This window comes from Numida meleagris, chromosome Z (assembly GCF_002078875.1).
Source record: "Numida meleagris isolate 19003 breed g44 Domestic line chromosome Z, NumMel1.0, whole genome shotgun sequence".
In the NCBI taxonomy this organism is placed as follows: Eukaryota; Metazoa; Chordata; class Aves; order Galliformes; family Numididae; genus Numida; species Numida meleagris.
In genome coordinates, this window is record NC_034438.1 from 19,210,455 (window position 1) to 19,233,739 (window position 23,285).

A 23,285-nucleotide genomic window follows, 5' to 3' on the forward strand; every position below is an offset into this window, starting at 1 on the left:
AATTTATTAGATTTTAGAGACATGAAATGTATAAATATGGTTAAAATCAAAGTAATACTTACTTCATAAGTCATATACAAAGAAAGTATTACCACACTAAAATTATAAAATGCCATTATCTGCCTGAGTTCAAATGGTTTTTTATTTTCCATGAGTTTAGGTCCCAGTGAAGTAACAAAATAGATGTAGATTCCAATGATAAAGGTTGTTGGAAAAGGTGAAGACATGAGTGGCCAGCCTTCCAATCTTGGATCTAGAAGAAGAAAAAAAGAAATAGAATCATAGAATTGCTCAGGTTGAAAAGGACCTTCAAGATCAAATCCAACCGCAACGTAACCACATTGCTCTAACAACCCACCGCTAAATCAGATCTTTCCTGTATTCATTAAATCCTAAAAAGGCTACTGAAAAGTACTTAATGGTTTTGCTTTCACTGATCAAGATTCAGAGACCATTCGCCTCAAATCTATTCCAACTGGATAACAAGAGTTAGCACCTGCCAGATTCTGTGCTTCTTCCTGCATCACAGAATTATAGAATCACATAAGTTGGAAAACACCTTTAAAATCACCAAGTCCAACCAGCAGCCTGACCTACGGAATCCCACTGCTAAATTATGTCCCATAGTGCTAAAGCCCACACATCTCTTAAATGCCTCCACTGATGGGGACTCCACCACTGCCCCGTGCAGGTCATTCCAGTGCTTGACCACCCTCTCCACAGTGAAATTCTTCCTGATATCCAGTCTAAACCTCCCCTGAGGTAACTTGATGCCACTCCCCTGTCCTGTCACTTGCTTCCTGAGGAAAGAAACCAACACCCTCCTCACTGCAAGCTCCTTTCAGGCAGTAGTAGAGTACAATAAAGTCTCCCCTTAGCTTCCTCCTCTCCTGACTAAATTTCCCAGTTCTCTCAGCAGCTCCTTGTAAGTCATCAGTTCTTCACACCACACAAAGATGAAGACACATGGAATCACAGTCGATGTTATTATCTTCAGTCTACAGCTCTCCTCCACGAAAAGTCAGCATTTGCATACATAAATGTGGCTCAGAAGGCAGCAGAGGAAGGCAATGCACAAGCAGATTACTGAGGCTGCATTTGCAAATGAGACTGCATTCCTCTGGAAAAGCATGAACCTTGTCTCACAAGTTCAAGGTACAGACAGGGAGTAGCTCCACTTTTCAAGATCTTCAACTCTTACAAACAGTATGTTGTTAGAGGCAATAAGCACGGGGATTTCAAAGTTAGAAAACATTCCGTCCCATCAGTTGGTATTCATAGCTTGTGCCTAACAAGTCCTGACACGTCACCACTTTCACAGAACCACTAAACACAGCATTTCATATTACAAGCCTCCAAACAGTAAAAATATTCCAAGTTCCTCCCGAGCTACCCCATATAGATTCAGTTACTGCAGTCCCCTCCCACACACGCTGCCATCCCTTTTAAACTTCATCCTGCTGCACTTATTTGTGATTCATCACCAAGTCCCAGCTAAAAGAGACTTACATTTCTCCACAATCAGGAAGTTTCATTACAGAAGGACCCTGAGATATCTACTGACTCCATAAATTGCTGGTTTCATGGTCTGCTGCTGTGTGTTGGTAGTGAAGTTATACCACTGCAATTCTTGTTAAATGTTTAATTTATATTCAACCTACAGCACTCAAGTGACGTGTTATCCATGAGGCACTCTGATGTTTACAGTCGCATGAGTGACACCTATTAGAAAATTCAGGACTTGACATGTCAAGTACAAAAAAATTGAATAAAACAAATTATAATGCTGCTCACAGCCTATGTGCCCAGTGCTGCTGCCCACCACCAGCCAACAGGGATTGCAAACCACTGCATGGTACATTAGAAAAAATTACATCTGTATGTGTAGCATTGCAAGAGAATCACTTGCTCTTCACAACTGACTGCTTTTCTGCATCCACTCCTCGCACTGGTACTGCCAAAATATTCCCAGTTTGGTTCTGAAGCAAGCATAGTACACTATGAGATGCCAAATACAACCACTAGTAGGCAGAGAGGTGAGGAACTGAAAGTGTGAAGTCAAGGACAGTGCAGCAGAAATGCTCCATCACCTATCTCAATCCACTTCTCTCACATGCGTCATAGTGATAAAACTCCCTGTTAATAGGCAAGCTGTGGTGTTACCAAAGAAACATGATTCTCAGCTATACTGGAAAATATAAGTATCAAACCTTCACTGCTTCTCAAGTCTCCCTGAGAATCAGCTAATGCCATTCATTACATGGCTACCACATGAGGAACACTAACATGTTAAAGCAAAGCATGTTGGGCGCACCAAGAGACTAATCTTCTTTCAAACAGGGTTGTGAGAGTGAATTACTCTGAGGGCTAATTTCAATATACAGTACTCTATCAAGGCTCGTATTTTGCAAAGACAAAATACAGTAACACCACACATCTAGCTCTATCAATAATCTACTGTTGTTTGGTAATGAAAAAAGAGCTTTACTCTCAGTAGAATAGGAAAAAAATAAACTTTACATTTAAGCAAGCCAGAAACTCCTACAGAGTAATCACTGCTGGCACTTTTATTAGCCTGAGGTTATAGATAAGTTAACTGAATTTTGCTTCTTCCCTTTTTTTTTTTTTAATTCAGAAACTAGTTTAAAGTAGTGTAGTTGTCAGTAAGTATCCTGACAAGTCTATGAAACACTTACAGGAAGACAAAGCTACTTTAAGCTGGTATCAGCACGCCTAGAATATCTACACACTGAACTTCAAAATTATTGAACGTTAGTAAGTTTTAGATTTAAATGACTCACCGGCATCTTTGATCCATTCATCATACAGCAGCACAGCCTTTGAGGTCAAATTGCTAAGGGCCATTTTCACTTGATTAAGATTTTATGATGTTGCCTGCAGGAAAAACGAAGCAAAACATAAATATAGATTTCTGTAATTAATAAAACAAAGCTCAATAAACCGTTTTGGAAACTATTTTCAGCAAACAGAATGGAAAGAAAAAAATGGTTAACCAAGCACCACATGTGAAATACGGATTAGGGAGCATTATTAGCTGGCCACATCACACTACACTTGATGCCAACTTATAGCTGAGCTGTTATGCACAATGATGTGATTTCATGATCTCTACACACTGAACAAGGTGCTTCCATGCCATAAAGCGTTATCTCAAGAAAACATGCTGTGGTTAACCATTACAGTAAAAGGGATAATATAAATAAAAAGCAGCTGCTTAGTTTGCTTTTATTGCCATCCCCTTTAGAAGTCCAACTCACTGGTAATGTGATGAAGTTCCTCTTTGTAACATTTACTATTGAAAAGTTCTAGTTTCTAACTAAGGAGGGTTTCTGAGACAGGTGGGAGGGAGAAGAGATGCCAGTGTCTGTGCACTGGTTTTAAATACAGTAATTAGCTACGTTATAATTAGAATGCAAATCACACTCTTATGAATCAACTCTTTCTACAACAGCACTATGAAGCATCATAGTATCACTGGTAATACCATTAACTCAGAGAAATTTCCAGCACATCCAGCCTGCATGCAGCACCATACACGTATATAAAACAAAGAATAATGTTTGTATGAATACAGATTTTCACTCCAAAAATCAAGTACTCATCAGCCCTGACCTTACCTCATTTCCTCCAGAAAATGTATTTTTTTTTTTTAATCCCAGCATGTTTGAATGGTGCCACTCTTACCCACTCAGTGTTGTTCTCAGTACCTCAGCATAATCTTCACGCAACATTCACCTCTTAGTCCAGGCTGCAACACACCTTGATAACCAGCTCCTTTGTTCTGGCCTCCAAGCTCAGCCTCCTCCAGTCTAAGCCAGCTGCAGCTTTTGAGAGCCAGTTCTACCCCACGATGGTGTAACATCTCCCTGCTTACTCCTCCGATCTCCCTATTGTATTCTCATTTGTCCTCACCATAGCAAGCCTATAAAATAATTTCCTCCTTATCTCTAGTTCTAGAAGTATTTCCTGTTCGCTGGAATTTCATAATATTGAATCACTCCAAAGCACACTACGCCCACCCTTCATCACAACATGCAACACTGATGAGCCTGCCTTCACTGGGGTTCATCTGATCTAGCTCTTACCAACTCTCATTTTTGCTACCCATGTTTTCCTGCTTGCACTTCTGCCCTTTGTCTACACACCTGGAACCACCATTTCTTATTCTGAAATTGTTCCCTCTGCTCACATCTACCAGAAACACCATCTTCCAGCATCATCATTTGCCAGCAGAAAATCACTACCTTCATGCTGACCAGTTTCACATGCCCTATACTACCTTGATTTAGACAGTACCATAGAAATTCAAACTGCTAAACAAAGCATCTACAGTATCACTAAGGGGGTGAACTCCTTACTTCTGCATAGCTATTGTGATTACAATATAACATGATAATTACTTCTTCCACTTTACAGATGCTGCAAAACTATTTTGGTGGGTATCAGAAAAGTCAACACTGATCCAGCAAGCCTATCATCTTTCATCAAACAAGTTAAAATGAAGATATGTTTCTTATTTCTAGGCAATCATCACACAACATTTTACATAAATGCAAAATTACTCCCTAATGCACAATAAAAAAAAGATATATACACAGCTACTAAAAAGTAGAGAACAATCCCATAATCCCCCATACAATTGCAATGCTCACTTTTATTTCGCTGTTATGCTGTACTGAACTCTTTACATTAAGTCTTTTCACCACATGCCCAACAGTACAGAGTGCTGCTGAGACAGCTCTGAACATTCCTTGGACTTCAAAGATTTACTAAAATCAGAAATAGCCTGATGGCTTTTATTATGCAAGCACACAACAGCCAATTTCTACCTACACAGATTAATTTGATTGCCCAGGGCAATCAATACTGACAGGGCTATTTTAACATCGGAAGTGTGGTTCACACACATGGGCACTGAAGTCCGAACTATAACCGTCAATTCCCAGTGGATCAAATATTCCTTTTCTATTTTCAAATTAAGCATGAGTTTCCCTTTTTTGCCCCCTTTTGTATTTAAGCAAGCAAGCATTGAACTATCTATATTGCTTAGATGAACACATCAGGAGCTAGATTTCTAGAGACAAGTTTTTTATTTCTTTTCTTTTTAATTAATCTTACTTTTAAATCCAGTGGTGTCTTGCTCTAGCAATTTCACGTTAACTGTGATCAAGGGCACTTTGCATAACCAATAAACCACTATCCACACATTCCTCAGCAATAGCTGTGCCCATAAACCCGCAGCAATTATTTTTGCTCCCCCACACATGTACAGTCACACTGGAGTTCAGTGAGCACACATTGGCCCATACACACTTCTAACAAAGCCTAATACGAAAGAAGTCCATGTCCATTCTTACACAAGTATTGTAATGTTTGCTACAAAGGGCACCACGGTGTTATAAAACTGCATTTATAAAGGTGCTGGCAAAATTAGCAAAAGCAGGAAACATCCCCTTCCTTTTCTATTGTAAATTTCAATGATCCCCTTCTTTTTGGCAAATTATAAATAACCCTGTTATTTATAATTGTAATTATATAATATTTATAAATAACCCTGTTATTTATAATTACAATTATAAATAACCCTGTTATTTATAATGCTCTGTATAACGCCCTGCTCCACAAACCAAAGTATAGATGATATCAAAACTATGTAAACACAACCCAATCTTGAGCACAAGGTATTTCAGATTGTACAACACTGACAACCAAGCAGCTTGGCTCAAGGTTAACTTATGTTGGAGGGAAGTGTTGAAAATCTGTACTTCATTAACAATTACTAAACAGATTGATTACAGTAAGTTACCCTTAAAATACAGAATTCTTCCTATTTCAGCCACCTGAGAATATCCAGTCAAGAGTATACCAACCAATATATATCAAGGCATATCAAACAAGATGCCTCATTCAACATATTCTACCAAAACCTACAAAACACCTTGTTCACAGAACAGCTCAGTATTTCAGTGAAAAATATATATTTACTGAATACAGATAACCACATAATATTTAATCAGCACTTTAACGAAGAACAATAGCTTACTGAATTCACAGCCATTCAGTCTTCCTCCTCTCAACCTGGTGATAAAATGAACTTCTAAATGAAGTTCAGACTGGCTAGTTCTACATGCTGACCAACACCTACACTAAATGAGGAATCTACTACCTCCAAACACACTCTCAGAAGTCTAGAAACTGCGTGGATGCTGGCTCAGAACAGATTGCCACTTATTACACTTTGGGGTGTTGATAGACCCTTCCTCCTCCTCATGGTTGAAACCTCTCAGCCTGACAACAGCAACCTCACCAATGCACAACTCTTCACATTTATCTATTTGACGTGTCAACACCACTTCAGTTTTGTGTTAAGAATCAGATAAATGTGCTGTCAGTGTTTAAACAGTAACTCTGATGCCAGCTGGCCACTGAGACCAAACACAAGCTTTTTATCTGGAACCAGACTACTTCTAATCCCCTGCTTCTACTTGTGGCATAAAGCAGCACATAAAAATGCTCTCTTTCCATACTGCTGCGTAAGCACTTGCCCTACCTTTCCTGACCCCAGCACTCACAGCTCTTCTTTCTTCAAAACATTTAACAAGAACTGATACAACCAAGGCCCTCAAGCCTTCGAAGTTCCGTTTCTTCTCAGAACCAAGCAAGACAACTCCACAGCAGCTGCTGAACTTTTTCTAGAATTTTTGCAGCTTAGACGCCATACGTATGAGAAGGGTGCACCAGCCAGGACAATCAGCCTCAGTCAGCTTTGCCTCACAGATACTAAGAAATTACTCTGTGTCTGAAAGTAAGCAAAGAGCAAAAAGACACAACTAGCTATTCTGAGAGCAGGAATAATGTCTGCGAGGAAGACAATGCTGCTCATAACTTTTCTACAGCTAGAAGATTTAAAATCAACTTTTGCACGCAACACTACTACTTCATTTTCAAAGCATGTTACAATTCTATTTGTTTTCTCAACTAGCCACTACTTTTCCTTTGTAAGCCCACTTCTATGAGCAATTAATTACATTTACATTAGGATGTCTGTATTTTTTGTTTGCAACTACTTGTAAGTGGGGTCAGTAGCAGCACGGGAGGTATTTTGCCTTGTCACCTTGCACTTACTTCACACACAAACTCATTTGTACTGGAGATACCATAACAAGGCTTTTTATTGTTATTTTTCTTGCTTGTTTCTTTTTAATTTAGAAACGCCCCCCCCTCCCAAAAAAAAAAAACCACATAACCACACAAAAGAGAAACAATTATACTGTGCTTCAATAAAAAAAAAAAAACAATTTTGAAAGGCTGATTTTTCACAACACAATCATGTCAATGCAAAGAAACACAATGAAGCTCTGGCACAGGTATAATTCCACAGTGTTTGCCACTTTTGAAGCCTACAGAACTTATCCTCTAAACATGAAATTGGAACTATTTGGCCTGAAGGGACAAAGACCTGGAGGCAAAGAAAACCATTTCTTAAATACACAGCTTTAGCTCTTCACACTATGAACCCATCCGCAAATTAAGCATTTGTTTAGTCACAGTTCAGTCATTTTGACACACATTTAGATCACATACCTGTTAACATACCTGCAGAATCAGCACATTAGCAAATTTATTTCCAATGCTCCATCTCCTGCTTATAACAACATTATAGAAAGCAACGACAACGTGCTAGCAGCAGTGGATTTTCTTTTTAAAATAGTCTTGACTGGAGTAAACTTGCTCAAAATTAGTGATACTAACAGTCTAATTTTCAGAATTTAGTTATTTTAAATGACATATCAGAAGTGATCTATGCAATTTTTAAAAAAATTCAGCAACTCAAGTTCAGTGTGGTGACTGAAAAGTTCTAAGAACATATATGCAGTCCTCTGAAGCTCAGGAAAACAAGCACTGCAGTCACTTCTATGAAACAAATAGAATCATCTGTGAAAAACTTTTTGAAGGTACTTGGTTCTTAGAAATAAATGAGTGGTTTCTTTATATATATATATTAAAATAGCAATGGAATTCATCCTGTGCACTGTGGTTCAAGGCAGCTCCACTAATATCATTTTTAAAGAGACCTTTAAATAAATATGCCTCATCATTATAAAGATGGGGCATAAGTGAACCAAATGATGGAACAGGCTGCATCAAAAGAGCAATGCCATTTGCTGGCCTCCAGTTCCCCATGGCCCAGCAGACAGCTGAAATAGCTGCAGCTGAATTATGGCATGCAGTTTTGCAGAACTGATTTCAAATCTGACCATTAACTTTACTGGAGAGGGGTACATGATAAGGTAATTTATGCTAGCCAAGCACATGCATTTTTCACAGCCAAAAATGCCACAGCAAAGCATTTTAGAACGCCTCATGACGACAAGTGGTAGGCATTAAGTTGTTGCAAGTGCTCAATTTCTGTTAGTCCACAAAAACTAATAGTGTTTCCCCTAATGGGAATTACTGGTACGCCTCAAACATTCTTTAATTTTAAATGAGAACAACAAGCATCTAGCATTCTTTGGCTTAACCCACATGAGAGATATCTGCCATTCTTTGCACTTATTTATTCCCCCTACATGGTTTTTAATATTAAAATATATGATTACTATTTAAAAACAAATCTTGATAACACCACCCTGAGTAAAAAATTGTATTCTACCATCTAACCTAAATCTCCTCTCTTTTATTTTAAAACCATTCAACTTTGTCATATCTTTACAGACTCTGTCAGAGAGGGCCCTACTTTTACAGGTACCTCTCAGTAAGATAGGAAATATGACAGCGAAGTGCAAGCTTCAGTGGAGTAACTTCCACCCAAGGCAGACGCTATAAGCACATTTTCTGGAATGTTCCCCCTCTGACATGTCCAGCAGGTAATGATGTCAGGAGCGCCCCCTACCCCACAGACCCTGCAGGAAGATGGGGAGAGCACTGATCCACACAGGTCTGATTTCACAACAACATCTTAAGAAATGACAGTAATACTAGCTGACATATTCAGGCACAATTATGAAACTTCAATGTTTCAGAATCATTTAATATACAATTGTTAATTCTGCTCTTGAAGTTCACATGGTAATTAAATCAGAACATTTCACAGATCATATCTTTTGCATTACCTGCAGAACATCAGCTCTGCCCTTCCTATTTCCCAAGGGTGCAGGGTTACGTAAACACAGTTATTTTAACTACATTACTGCCTTATGCCACACTGCAAACAAATACAGAATAGCTATTACGTTAGACTGATTACTCACCTATGTTCTGCAATGAAGTTGGGATATCTCCTGGCATTACAGATTTCCCTTAGAGGAGTTTCCATGACCTTCCCAATCCTTTATGCTTTCTCTCAGCTACACTGCCCACTTTTTGACAGGTTCATCTCACAGGTAAGCTGGCTATATCCTGCTTAGCATTGGGTGGATTTCTCTTTTTTTTTTTATTGTTAATATTGCTTTTAAGCACTGTTTCTGTTTAGATGTTAGTGCCCAAGTGAGTTACAACACTTCAAAACACAGTGATTTGGATAAGTTTTCAGGTTTTGAGAGATGTATTAGTTGTTACCTCGATTAAATTTCAAGCTCTGTCTCTGAAGCCATTCCATTTAAAAAAAAAATCTAAACTCTATGGAGTACATCAGCCACCTCTCTGCATACATTTAGCAGTAGGCATCAGGGATGGAATACCAAATTTCAGAATAAGTGTAAATCCCTTTACAAAGAATGGGGACATCTTGAAAAGCAAAGAAAGAGGTTCAGAAACTGTTTTAGAACATCTGCTTGTAAAATCCAACACTGGCAGTAGTCAGAGATCTAATACTTAACCTCTACTGTCACCTTTATTGAATTATTTATATGGTATCTCTGTACTTAAAGTTTTGCTTTTTAAACTGCCATCAAATCTGTCATTTACCTACATGAGCAAAGTAGCCTGTAAAACGGCAGAACTAGTGAAAACACTTCATTTCAGTCATGTTTCATATTGGTTTTCTGCCACCCAAGTGGATTTCTCATCCTGATTCAATAAAGACAGTTTGTATTCCCTTCCACTCCCACTTGTAACTTGTTAACTGATACTGCAGACTTTGCTCAAGGCTGAAGACTGGTAATGGACACACAAAGCTCTATTTTGTGCCCAGCTTCGAGCTGGTATCAAACAGACATAATTCTGCTCCACATACTCCAGCACCACCAGCAACTGCTGAATAGGGAACCTCCATCAAGTAGTCCCATGGCATCCCTGCTGATGGGTCTGGTCCTCAGGCAGCTGCAGGATAAACCACTGCAGCTCAGCAACCCAACTGGAATCTTCATCTTTTGGGAAAAGCAGTGGCGGCACCAGAGGAAGCTCATGCAAGGGATACAGCAAGACTCATGAATTAGGATGACACAGGAAGGTGGAAAAGTGGGATTAGCAGCCTTGTCATAGATGTTTAAGCTGATGGTGAAATCTCGTAGGGAGGGCACAAGATCATCATGCATGGTCCTGCATAACCACAGACAATCATGTGTTATATATTCAGTCAAGAGAACACTGCACTCCAGCAAGTCCACACTCCGTCCATCAAGTGTACAAGGGATGCTTCACAATGCAAGAACTAAAGCCACACAAATTGAATTGTCCTATGATGTGGTAGCAAAAGACTAGGGATAACAGCAATGCAATTGTAAGCAATCCTAGGGACTAATCTCATAGAAATGCCCATCAAATCCAAATAGTCTCTGCAAACATAGCCTGGAAGGAAGGTTTTTTGCAAGTCTGAATTCAATTAGCAGTTTACCTCATCCTTTTGAGAGACACTGGGCTGGTCCCCAAGAGGATTTCCAGGTTCACTCTGGAAGCAACCACCACAAACAGCAGTGTCTCTTTCCTTCCCCCCTGCCTCTCTTCATTACATTCTTAATGTTCCTGCCTTTCTCCGAAACACAAGGGAGAAAAGCTCTTAGAGATGTAAGTTGTTATCAGTCTCCCCTACCTTTACTTTAGCACTTGAATGTCAGCGACCCTGCCGTCAGCTAGTCTCACTTGTCTCCTTGCCTGCTGCTGTGGGCCACTCTGCACCCAGCCTACAGCAGCTCCTCTCCCTCATCCCCAGCACATGGCTTGCACTCGGCTCCCACGGGTTTCATTCCAGCTGGGTGATACCAGCACCCAAAGCCACCCACTGCTGCCAGCACAGCGAGCCTCGTGACACATCGTGTGACAACTTTCACCTGGAAGTCAAAATAAGATTCGCTTATGATGTAATATTGGCAGTAATGCAACCTCATTTCCATTAGCTAGTGATACACCATTACCCCTATCAAAAACCTCTGACAAAGTACTCATTTAGTATTTGGGACAGATCTGATTCCTGTTAATCTCCTCTTTATCCAAAGGACTTTACAGCACCTCCTTTTCCCTCCTTCTTAATTATGTAACCAGAAAACCTTCTGCAGTGTTTTCATTTTCATTTCAAGACCAGATCAGTTGGCTTAAGTCACTTTAAGCAGGCTTTCACTGAACAAGAGTCACGGGCTAGGCAGTGGTGATGCAATCTAGTACGTTCAGCAGCACAGTCACATGCACCCTGTCCCACCCATTCGTACCTCTACAAGTGACCATCACAACACATAGAGCTTTTACCCATCTGGACTTTTTCCTTCTACAGTAAACTCTACATGATCTAGAGGGGTAAAGAGTGATATTTAAGCTGCAAAGTGTTTTTAAGTTTTTTTTTTTTTTGCCTGTACAGGAAGTAATTTACTTTTAACAAATAGTTTGAAATGAGCTCTAAAGGTAGGGAGAAGAGGAAGTTCTAACTAAATAAAATGAATGGAAGGGACCAAAGACATGTGATGACATCAAAAGCTCACATTTTAGAAGACTAAGGATGAATGGAATCTATGGATGCATCCACAATACAGGATTAAAGGCATTTAATCTCCTCCCATGCTGACGATGAAAGTAGTTCATTTTGAGTATAAACTAGAGGGTTTTTTTGAATGCTTTGGTAAGACACTTTTCATCTTTCTACCAGGCAGGCCTCTTAGGGCAAAGCACACAGAATGCAAGAGGTAGAGCGTGCCCATAACAGTTCTGAGAACAGGCAGGACACAAGCAGAACAGAGTCAGCTAACATCAGATTTGTGTTCCATCTAAGATTCTCCCTACTCCTCCTCTGTGATAACAGTACACAGAGTCTGCCTCATTCTTAAACCTGCAGGTAGGATGGCCTAGAAGTGACTCCCGTATGACTTCCACTGCTCTTACCTACATAGCTCACTCCAGAAGTAATGCCTCCTATTAATTTCCATGGAAACTACAACAAAGAGTAGAATTACACTGTTTGATAGAGCAAATTCTCAGCTACAAAACACTCTTCATCAATACAGTCAACACCATCACCTGTGCATTTTCAACAGAGATGAACAGAAGCCTGCATGCCATGTTTGCAACAATCTGCACCAGCTGAGGAGACACACGGCCACCACTGCTGAAACACATCAGCCACCCCTCACAGTGCTCACATCCACTGTTTGATCTCCATAAGTGTTCAGCAAATGTCATCGACTGTCAGTGGGTGCCATTTCTCTGCATGGAGGAATTCAGTGACACACCTTTGCTTCATACACACTTCCATGTCAGACACCATTTTGTCAGATCGCTGCTCCACTGCCGCCTGTCACAGAGCAACAGAATGTAATGGAGTATGGGTGGGAAGGCTCACCCTCTACTGCCATACCACCAACATCTGCCTCTGACATCACGGACCAACATAATGAAATAGGAGGCATTACTTCCGGAGCAGCCCTCATACCTGTCTGATTGAAGTTATTTGTGTAATTATGGAGTGATATAAGAGTAAGACCATCCCCTTCCTTCAACTGTAAGCTGTAGCTCCAGCACAACATCTCTTCATTAACAGTCAAAAGGGGAACTGTATATGAGGATCTCATATGCCTAATTAATTAAAATATAAACAGTTTGCTACCAGGAGCTAGTAGAGAACTTTGTTTGTGTCCACTCATCATTTGGCAGAAAAGTGACATCAATAAATTGTCATTAAGTAGTTACTGTGGGGGCAATCCACGGAACTTAACTAAAAGAAACAAAGAGACATTGAGCTAGACTACAGTTTCCAGAAAAGACCCCTTAAAACAAGTAGGAACAAGACTTGTTACACACGGAGCATCCTGCTAATCTAGCTAACGACTATGGAAAATAAGCAGACAAGTTTCAATGACATTTTTAAACCAAAAAAAAAATTACAATGTACCTGTAGCTATTCAACAAGGGGTAAATATAAAGAGAGAAATCAGACCTCAGTTTTCCTCCTGAGGAAAGGAGGTAGGAAAAAGAGAGGAAGACTGTACTGTCTTTTGTAACATGAAAACTCAGCAGAACAGAATTTAATGGGAAGGGGAAAAAAAAGTGTGAATATATATCTGTAAACACAGTTACCTTAAGAACACAATATTCACCTTAAAAAAATTAACCCTAAAAAAGGTGAGCAAATAAAGTGTGGAATATTCATCAATACTGAAGGAAGAAGTATTTTCCTGCAATCATTTCTTGCCTACAGCAAGATTACAGCAACTGACAGCTCAGGTACTGTCATCCCAGAAACCATGATGCAAGATCACTGTCATTTTATGGAACTTTTATTACAACAGCTGCAATACTGCTGGGTTCAGAATGTGAGTAAGCAGGAACACTGATAACACCACTGTGAAGTTGTGACATCTTATTTTGTTCACTGTTTAATGCAGCAATTTACAAGAGCTGAGCAGCTCCCACACCACTTGCTCATGCTGACATGGGCTAATTTCCTTCACCATTGTTTCCTACTGCCTTGCACTTGTTCAGCCTCCCCAGCCTCGGGTCCTGAGCTGATATCTTCAGCAGCAAAATAATGCATTCCTTCTACTCCAACACTGCTTGCATTGCATCAGGCAGGCATAAATTTTAAAGGCAGCTGACCCAGAACTGACACCCTCCCCATCCACCCACCGTCCAGCATAACAGACATGCTGTTGCACACTCTAAACATTTGCAACTGCATCCTTCCTAGGAGGCTCTTCCAAAAGAAAACTGGGGCCAGCTGTGTCCACAACCTTCTGCCATGATGCATGCTGTGCAGAGGTCAGCTCTGGGGAGAGGAACACAGGCTGCTGAACTTTGAGGGGAGATGGCAAGGGCAGCAGCTTTAAAGGAAGCTCATGCTCAGCACATTTTGAAACTAAAATATCAGAATGAGGAAGTCCATTGTAATTAAAAAAAGCTGGGTCTCACAGGTTCAATCTTAGCATATCAGCTGATGTGATGTGTTCCCTAAAGTGCTCCACGAAGCAACTGCACAGCCACATCCTAAACCTTTCCAGACCAGAGATGAAAAGCTATAGAGAGGCAGTTGGAGGTCCCAAATCATTGAGGGACATGCAATTAAAGGTGTTCCACTTTGTTCATATTTTAAAAATCAACATTCTTCAGCATGGCAAAAGGTCACATTAATCTGCACAAAACGCACTCAGGAGTATTAATGTCAGCCAACCCATGAACGTACACTATACCACCATTTGGAGATTCAACCTCTTGGCCAGAACAATAAATAAGAGCCATGAAAACAACAGCAGACTTCTAGTTTCTCCTAACAGCCTGGCTTTTCTCCTGCATCCCAAAGAATATCCTCACTTGGAATAAAGAAAAAGTTGGTTTGCACTTGACCAGAATTACTGCAGGAGTGAAATGGTTTCAGAAATTGATGTGAGACAGAAATGCCTTAAGAAAAAGCTAAATGTTTCCCAGTCAGTGCCAGTGGTGCTCTGTCCTCAAGGTAGGAACCACAGAAGGATGGAGAATAGAAGGCAAGGAGATGCCCATACAACAAGGACAGGTGGAGAAAGTGATGCTGCAGACCCATCCCACAGTCAAGAAAGACACTGTTAAAACAGCACTGCACTTACACTTTGATTCCAAGCATGGAAAGAAAATTGGTACATAACAAATCCCTACTTGACAATGTTTGAAATTTGGTTAAATTTTTGGGTTCCAGCCAAGAAGCCTTGGATGTTGCTTATAGTACAGCCTGGTAAATGGCTTTCCATGGCGCCCTTGCCTTCTGAGATGACTGCACCCCTTGCAGGATGATCCAGTCTTCCAGAGGTTGGAGACATCATGAGCACAAGGAACGATGCACCTCTGCTTTAATTTGGCATTAACAGGAATTCCAGAAACACTCTTTTCCACTTGCTCTGCAGATACCTCTAAGGGGGCTACAGAGGTGTTAGGAACCCTTTGGATGCTCATGAGAGCCTGGTTGGTCAAGACTCGATAAACAGATGGAGCAGGGACACTCACAGCTGCCTACAAGCATTACAGAGAGGAAACATCTGGTCCAGGTGATTCAGAGCAGTGAAAGGCCTATGGAAACAAAAGAAAAAGGTTGCTCCAAGGGCAAAGCTATGTTGTGTAGGACAGCAGCCAGATGACAACCTACTCTCAAAAACTTACATGGAAATATAACTGCCTACCAACTACAAACATTACCTGGTTTGATTAGCAAAAAAATCTTAAACCATTTTTAATTTTTTTTAATAAAAATTGACGTTTAAAAGGCTATCAGCACTTTGTTCCACTTCCAGACAAAAAACACGCAGCAGTTTGCATAACATCAAGTGCCAAGTGGAAGCCAGTGTTATGGGCAAAACATATTAATGACATGACACAGTTGTTAAGGTTGACATCTACCCCAGATCTCATTACTTAGATCTCAATTCCTGTGCTAACCAGAATGTTAAGACATCGTCAGAATTTTGCACTTTCAGGAAGCTCAGAAGAGTATATAAAGCTGTACCATGCAGGTTGGAGCTTCTTTAAATTAGCTTAACACTGAATAATACCTTCACAGAAGAACAGGATGAAATGCACCACATGAGCGGACAGGCTTATCACAGGTGTGTTGTGAAGTACAATTCCACCTGGGAGAACTACTGAATATGTTCCATCTTCTATCAGTATTTTCCAGAACCGCAGCAGTTCCCAGCCACCTAGAGACCACCCAGGACCACAAGACATGGTTGCCATTTAAAATAGATAAGCTGAGCTAGACAGCACAGAGGGATCAGCCAGTTCATATCAACTGTACTTATTTTTCCCATTTCTGTTCCTGAAAGATTGCCAAATACAAATAGCTAAATAAATAAATAAATAGTCCCGTCAACAAAGTACATTAGGCAGTGAATGTGCCACATTAGAATAACGCAGGAGACGATAATAGTTTCAGTGTAGAAGGTTGGCAAGAAGCAGAGCACTCAGCCTAATGCTGATGTTCCCATATAACAGTACACGGGAAGCACTCAGCATGCAACATCAGGAAAGGAGAAGAAAACTGGAACATCTCCAGATCAAAGAAATATTAAGCTTATATCTAACTGTGCACTTCAGTTACCAAAAAAAAGTCTGAGATGGCCTTTGCATGAAGGTTTCAGTGCTCTACAGAACAGGTCAGTATGTTTGGTTTGTTCTCTGCATGGAGCGCTCAGTCACTAGAGAAAAAGCAGCTCTTTTCCCACTTGTTGGCACAGCAAAGCCATGAACAAAACTAAAGTGTTGGTGCAAGCTCCATATTCCAGTTATTATCCAAAACTACCAGGCCACATACTGCTATCTGAACCTAGAGCAACACCACAACCCCTCATCCTCCCAGCAGCTTTCTAAGCACAGTCACTTTTCTTCCACTCTTCTACCTCCCCTCCACAGGATTTAACTGTTCACATTCAAACTGAGGAATCTGCATTCACCCACACTCACCATCTTCAGTACACACAATCCAGCTGCAGGTTCACCCAGAAGACAACATCTGTACAGTGAGATGCTTGCCCACTGACTGGACCTCTTCTCTCTGCTCTTGTCTCAACAGATGGTCAAGGTCACATAATTCCACCATCTGTAAGAGCAGCTCCCTTTCCTATCACAGAAGCTGTCCAGATTCAATTAATTTCTGTCCAGTGCTCTGGCACCTTGGGTGAAGGCAACTGATGACATGCAAGTACACTCTACAAGGATAAAAGCAAGCACACCAAATTACACAATTTCCACAGATTCAGAGGTAGTTTCCTATTTGATTACTTGAAATGCACATCAAATGGGGCATCTGAGCTGTTCAGTTCTAAAATACAGTAGTAGCCTCATTTCAACAGATCTGTCCAGATCAAACCAGAACTCAGCATTTTCCAGCTGATGTTCAGGAAACTTTCTTCTGCAACTTCCAGATAAGCCCCTCTCAGAGCAACTGACTGCTTAGTTTTTTGGGAAGCTGTTTCAAGATAATGTGAAACTCAGCTGGCGGATTTCCTACTCTGTAACGTTTCAAACATTTGAAGGACCTGCTGAAGGGAGGCAACGAGAGCTCCAACAGCTTACAACTTCCGCATTCCCCATCTTTCTCCCTCTCCAAAATGCAAGGGTCGTGGTTAGAACTGAAATGAGATTTCTTGAACACCAGAGCTATCCATGAAGTGATTTACAGCCTTACTTCATAGTTTTATTACTTCTTCATGGAAAAAAAAAAGTTTACTTGAGTAGACTCCTGTAATCTAAGTACAGAAGTGCTAATGAAACGATGATGCCAGTGTGGCAGTAGTAATACAAATGATAGAGCGAATTAGCGTCTGCAATAAAGTCCCATGGAACGTAGCTCAAAAGTAGTTTTTCAAAAGCTTTAATTTCAAAGTTGACATTGAACACCTCCCTTACTGCATTAGCCTTCTGGCTTTGGTACACAGCTTCTTCCATACATCTTGGTCACAACAGATGAAGGTGGACAGGGCACTTCCTAAGTGCATTACAGTAATTTAATTAAGCTAGTCAGACCCATTCTGTACAGTTAAAAGTCTCAAAAATGAACCTTCTATTTCAGTACAAAGACAAGCCACAGAACTCTGACTATAAAAGTGATTAAAGAATATAATTCAATTCAGATATTTCCAACTGTATATCTAAGCGAATGGAAAAGGGATTGTAGAGCGATGATACAACTGTAAACATTGTAAAACACACTATTCAACTGAAATATATATCTGAAATTGAGTGATTTTCACCTTTACGGGAAAAGGCAACATTTCCAGCCACCACTCTGAACAGAGTATAGACTTTTCTGTGCAGTCCTTCCCTATCTGTTCATAACACCATATGGCAAATACCACAGTATTTGTTTAACAGAAGGAACAGGCACACCTGACCTATAAACCCTGATACACTCAAAGCTTCAGCCAATACCTTTAATTAAGAAGAAAACCAAAAAAAGAAACCATAAGAAAACAATATGAAAATATTGTCTATTAAACCCTTACCAGAAAAAGAAGCCTGATACATTAAAACATACTGTATTTCACTGAAAAGAAGTATTTTCCCCTGTAAAAGGTATTTCCTTCTCCATCAGCAACAACAGCTCTAGACTAAGAAGTTTCTCCTTTCCACTCACCTTACACTCTGCTCAGCATGCATCACAAAACATAAGCTTCAACCGCAAACACTTTTCACTTCACTTTTCAACTGCTCAGGCAAAACACAATCAAAAAAAAAAAAGTTAAACCAGGAATGTGAAATGTTCCCATACTCTACAAGCATACAGGGAGGCACTGAATCAGGTCACTGTGACTTTGTTTTAAATCATTTCAGGATTGATGATAGAATGCAAATTACTTCCAAATCAACAAACTGATCTTTGTGTTTCAGACTCCAGCAGGAGTTGTCCCCTTCTTTTGTTAGGAGACAAATAATAGGAGTGGAGTTATTCTTAGCAAACTCTGTTTTTAACTCAGACAAATCTCTAAATCCAAAATACAGTCCCTGGAATAGCAGGGCCCTCTTGAACTCCCTTTCAGGCGATACCTATAGGAAGTTACTAACTTTTTGCACTTATTGATAAGTGTTTGTTTGCGTGCATTTTTGAAGTGCACAATACAAACTTAATATTCATACACATTTGGTGATGTAATGCTTTAAAAAGTAGTTTGAGTAGAGGCTCCAGACATGGGGCCCAATGGGCAAGGCACAGTATCGATACAAAACGTAATGCAAATTGCAAAGACTTCACAATACAATTAAACGCACACAGGGAACACACAGGAACTCACAAAGACATGACAAGAAGACCAGCAAGTTGTTTACAGAGTAAGTTCGCAATTAGAAGAGCTCTTCTAATGGGACCAATGTCATCTTAATCAACATCACCCCCATTACTCATGCCTACTCTAGCATGGCCCCTTACTCATGCAACCTTCTCTGGCTTCATAGAAACAGATTGAGAAACACAAGGGCAGGGAGCAGAGAACCCACAGGAAGAAGAAAAAAAGAGCATCTTCAGCCAGGAGGGCCCTATCCCACAGCCAGCACCCAACCAGGACAAGAGGAGCAGCACTGACCGAGGATGGGAGAAATGCTGTGAAACTGCAACACCAGGCAGAGGTGGGGTCAGGTGAGGGGAGTCAGCAGCCACTGCTCTGACAGCAGTGACACAGCCCCAGCACAGAGGAGGGGGCAATCCAAATACCACTGCCCCGGGCAAATACAGTGACTCACTGCACTTATTTGCTGCCACCTGAATTCAGCCTCCTTGTGACATCCGTGCTACTCTGCGACGGCACCCAGCGCGCTCAGGGCTGACAGGCTGTGCGAGGGGCAGTCACAGAGGTCAGCTGTGTGCCAGCTGATGTCAGAGTGAGGACTTGGATCCTGCCACCCTCATACAGCACCAAGGTAACAACCCAGCCTCTGTGCACACCTCTGCTGCTCTGAATTTAGTGTTCTTCTCCCACTGTTCCATTCATTATCTGCATATGGGCCGCCTTTATTCAACATCTTAAGTAAAGAAATATTTTGTGTAGCCATCATAAGCAAACAGAACATAAGTAGTGAGATACACCAAGGAAAAAAAATTAAAACATAACAAGCACACAGACAGCATTTTGCTATATTATGGGAGGAAAAGAAAAACACTATTCAACATTTCCTGTTCAATATTCAGCATTAGACACAGAAACCAAAGGCATTAAAAAAAAAAAGAAATACCCAAGCTGCTCTAGTTTCTATCAGCAGGCTGAACTCACACTGAATATCAGCTGAAACAATTACTATTACTTCTGGGATTTCACTTCAGCATCAGAAGGACAGAAAAATTCTTATCTGCCGCACCACCTGCAACTGCACAAACTTCTGGCAAATCAAACACGTGGAAACAGGCTCTAGAAAAACAGACTGCACTGCACATCCCTTTAGCTTTCATTTTCTTCCCCTTAAAAGGAGCTGCATTAAAAGTAAAACCAGGTATACAGAGTGCATTGTCAGTGTTTTTGTTCAAATATTCCAATATTTTCAAGTAGGAAAAGGTTTACTTTTCTCCCTTTTGGCTGCATTTGCTTCCTGCAGCTGCAGCACTTGGCCCACGGTATTGAGGGAAGCCACCGGTCCCACATAACTGTATTTAAGGTAATTTTAACAGAGCGGAAAACCCTAAAACTAAATCTGAGAACAAACTATAATGCTTTTCTTTTTGACATGCTTTTAAAAAAATATATTTATTTATTAATTTATTTTTAAATGGCGTCTCCCAGTGCTGGGCTCCTGAGCACAGGTCAGCTCCCTCCCTAGCACTCAGAGCTGCCTTTGGAAGCATCAACAAATGGCAGGGGAGGAACAGGCAAGCAGATCTGGGAGATCCCAAAGTTAGCATGGAGTTGGGCAGTGGGGACAGAGACAGAAGTGCACCTGTGTGCATCACCCACTGTGACTCCTGGAAAGAAAACCAGGACACGAGCAGCTGAGTGGGACGGAGTTCTTTGTGGCTGTACGTGGTCTAGGAAGCAGCTTAATGCTTCCGACATCCCTCCCAGCCTGCGGCAGCCGTGGGAGCCCCGCGCAGGCACTGCTGTGCCCGCAGCTCAGGCTCAGCAGCCAGGCAGACAGCAGAGATAAGAGAAGCTTTAAACCAGGAGTAAGAGCAAAAGTACAAGGTAGGGAGAAGGAAAAAAAAAAAGTTTCGCAGTTTTCCGGTTTATCGTGGCAGGGAGAAACAATGCCAGGAAGGGCACGGCACAGTCAGCAACGGCAGCCGAGTCACGTCAGGATACAGAAACGTAACTGATCAGTTCTTTCGGCAGCGTGCAATTAGCTGGTAGATATTTCAAGATACTTAGAGAGCTCTGTAACTAGTCAAATCCTACACGGCACGCATTTTCCTTGACTAACGCCGCGGCGTCTCTCCCAGCACATTCCATGAATATCGCTTCCTGCAGCACAACCTGCCCCCTGCCGCTCCTGGATACTACTTAGCAGAAAGTTGACTGACGCGCCGCAATGAAAGCTGCGCTACTTCCCACACCAGCGACAGAGCTGCTGCCAAGGAAGACTCTCGGCCCGAACTCGGCCAGGCTTCCCCGACCCTGTGCTATCCCCGAGAGGCGCGCAGCCACGAGCGCTCCCGTTCCCGCGCGGCCCCCCAGGGCCGGGCTGTGCCCGCAGCCTCGCGCTGCAAACCCGCCCGCACGGGGCGGCCCCCCAGGCAGAGCCGCGCTACGTCTGGGAGAGCGACGGGGAAGGGAAAAGGTTTCCGATCTGTCTCAACAGTGTAAGACAACTTCTCTCCATCTGCCACACATGCAAAGCGATCGGTCGGAGCCGATGTGCAGCTCGCTGCTCGCAGAGCATTCCCCGGCACCAGCCGGGGTCGGACCCCGCCGCTAGCCCAGCGCCGTCCCGCACACAGCTGGGGCCGGGCAAGGAGGGGAGGGAGGCAGCAACACCCGCGGAGCGCCCAACCCGCCCGACGGCCCCGGGCGAGACAGCACCCTGCAGCGCTGCCTTCGAAGATCACCACCACGCGTGCCACGCCTCTCCCCGCTGCCGCCAGCCCCTGCAGCCCTCCACTCCCGGTGCCCGCGACCACTCTTCGCTCCCGGGAGTGGGAAAAGCCGCTTCTGATGAGAACGGCCGCAGCGCCCCGACATCCCGCACCTCCTAGCTGGAGGGACGGTTCCTCGGCGCGGGGCCCGGACGGGGCTCGGAGGTGCACCGCGGGGAGCGGAGCGCGGCCAGGGAATGAGCACCGCGGCAGCAGCCGCGTGCTGAGAGGAAGCGGGGCTCGGGAGCAGCCGGGGAGCAGCGACGGGGGCAGGAGAAAGGCGGGGAAGCGGCACAGCCACGAGCTCGGGGCAGGGGCGCGGGAGTCACCCGGGGACCCGTCCCATCCCCGGCGCGGAGCCTGGGGGTCGCGCACGCACCTCCCGCCCTCCCCGCGCCCTGGTGGCACTCACGCGGCAGCGGCGCATCCACACCTGTCCCCACTGCGCCGGGCAATAACTGCGGGGCGCGCGCGGCCGCCCCGACAGGGCGCGCGGATGGCCACGCCCCCTCCCGGGCACGCCCACCGGGCACGCCCCGCGCTCCCTGCCGTGGCGCGGCCCTGAGTCAGCTCCCGCCGCCCCGGGGCGGGGTAGGATAAACGGCGGTGTCCGCCGGAGCGTCGCTGATGTGTGCGAGCCTTCCCCGGAGAGCGGCTGTTGGCGAGTCAGGGTGGCTGCGTGAGTCCTTTGTGTTCAGGGAGCGGCGAGACGAGGGTCGCGGAGGGCAAAACTTGGTAGATGGAGTTGTTCTTTGCATAATGAAAAATAGAATAAAATAAAACGAAGCTAAACTGCTCGGCTTTAGCTCAGTACTTTAGGTCACGCTTTCATCCCTTCAGGGTTGTAGTACCCACAGATCTCTCCCAGAAGTCGTTTTGAATGAAGATGAAGCTCCCAGTGACCCCCATCTGCAGATGTAAAGGGGAAAATGAGGGTGATGGGAGATTCCCAGGGTGTAAGTGGATCCTCCTTTGGTCTGTATGTCCCTTCAGCCCACAGAAAGCTGCAAACGACGCTTCTGAGATTATTAGCAAGGAGGCTATAGCCGGAGTCTGAAACCAAGGAGCAGGGAGAGAGTATGAGGGCAAAACTGAAGAAAATGTGCAAACTCATTTTACAATATGCAGAAGAGTGTAAAATGAAGGGTCTGTGGGCTGGTGGTGTGAACTAGGCAATGTGTAAGTGCAGAGAGGCCTCTGGCCTGGCATCACCAAGGAGCTGAAACCCAGAGACAGAGGCAGCAGAAGGCAGCACGGGAGGTTGTGTGTTGTGAGGGCAGAGATGCTGAGGGAGATGGAAGGCATGTGAGGAGACAGGGAGGGAGAAACACAGCTCATAACAGATCCCGTAGAAACTCAGATCACTGAGCAGCTGATTAGGATGGAGATC

At 42.9% G+C, this 23,285-nt stretch overlaps 1 protein-coding gene across 2 annotated transcripts in view; it reads right to left on the bottom strand.

Annotated features, from left to right (window-relative positions):
- The window catches only part of ELOVL7 (ELOVL fatty acid elongase 7), a 32,408-nt gene extending 9,985 nt beyond the window's left edge, over window positions 1–22,423 (bottom strand). Inside the window, exons 1-3 of one of the 2 annotated variants that reach the window (XM_021380443.1) lie at window positions 22,308–22,423; window positions 2,802–2,895; window positions 63–253 (exon numbers count right to left, since the gene is read on the bottom strand). In XM_021380443.1, coding sequence (XP_021236118.1) covers window positions 63–253; window positions 2,802–2,865 — 255 coding nt within the window. In that variant the 5' untranslated portion in view covers window positions 2,866–2,895; window positions 22,308–22,423. Of the gene's footprint in view, window positions 1–62; window positions 254–2,801; window positions 2,896–18,478; window positions 18,501–22,307 lie in introns of those variants that run through there. The other variant, XM_021380444.1, reaches the window with a different exon arrangement.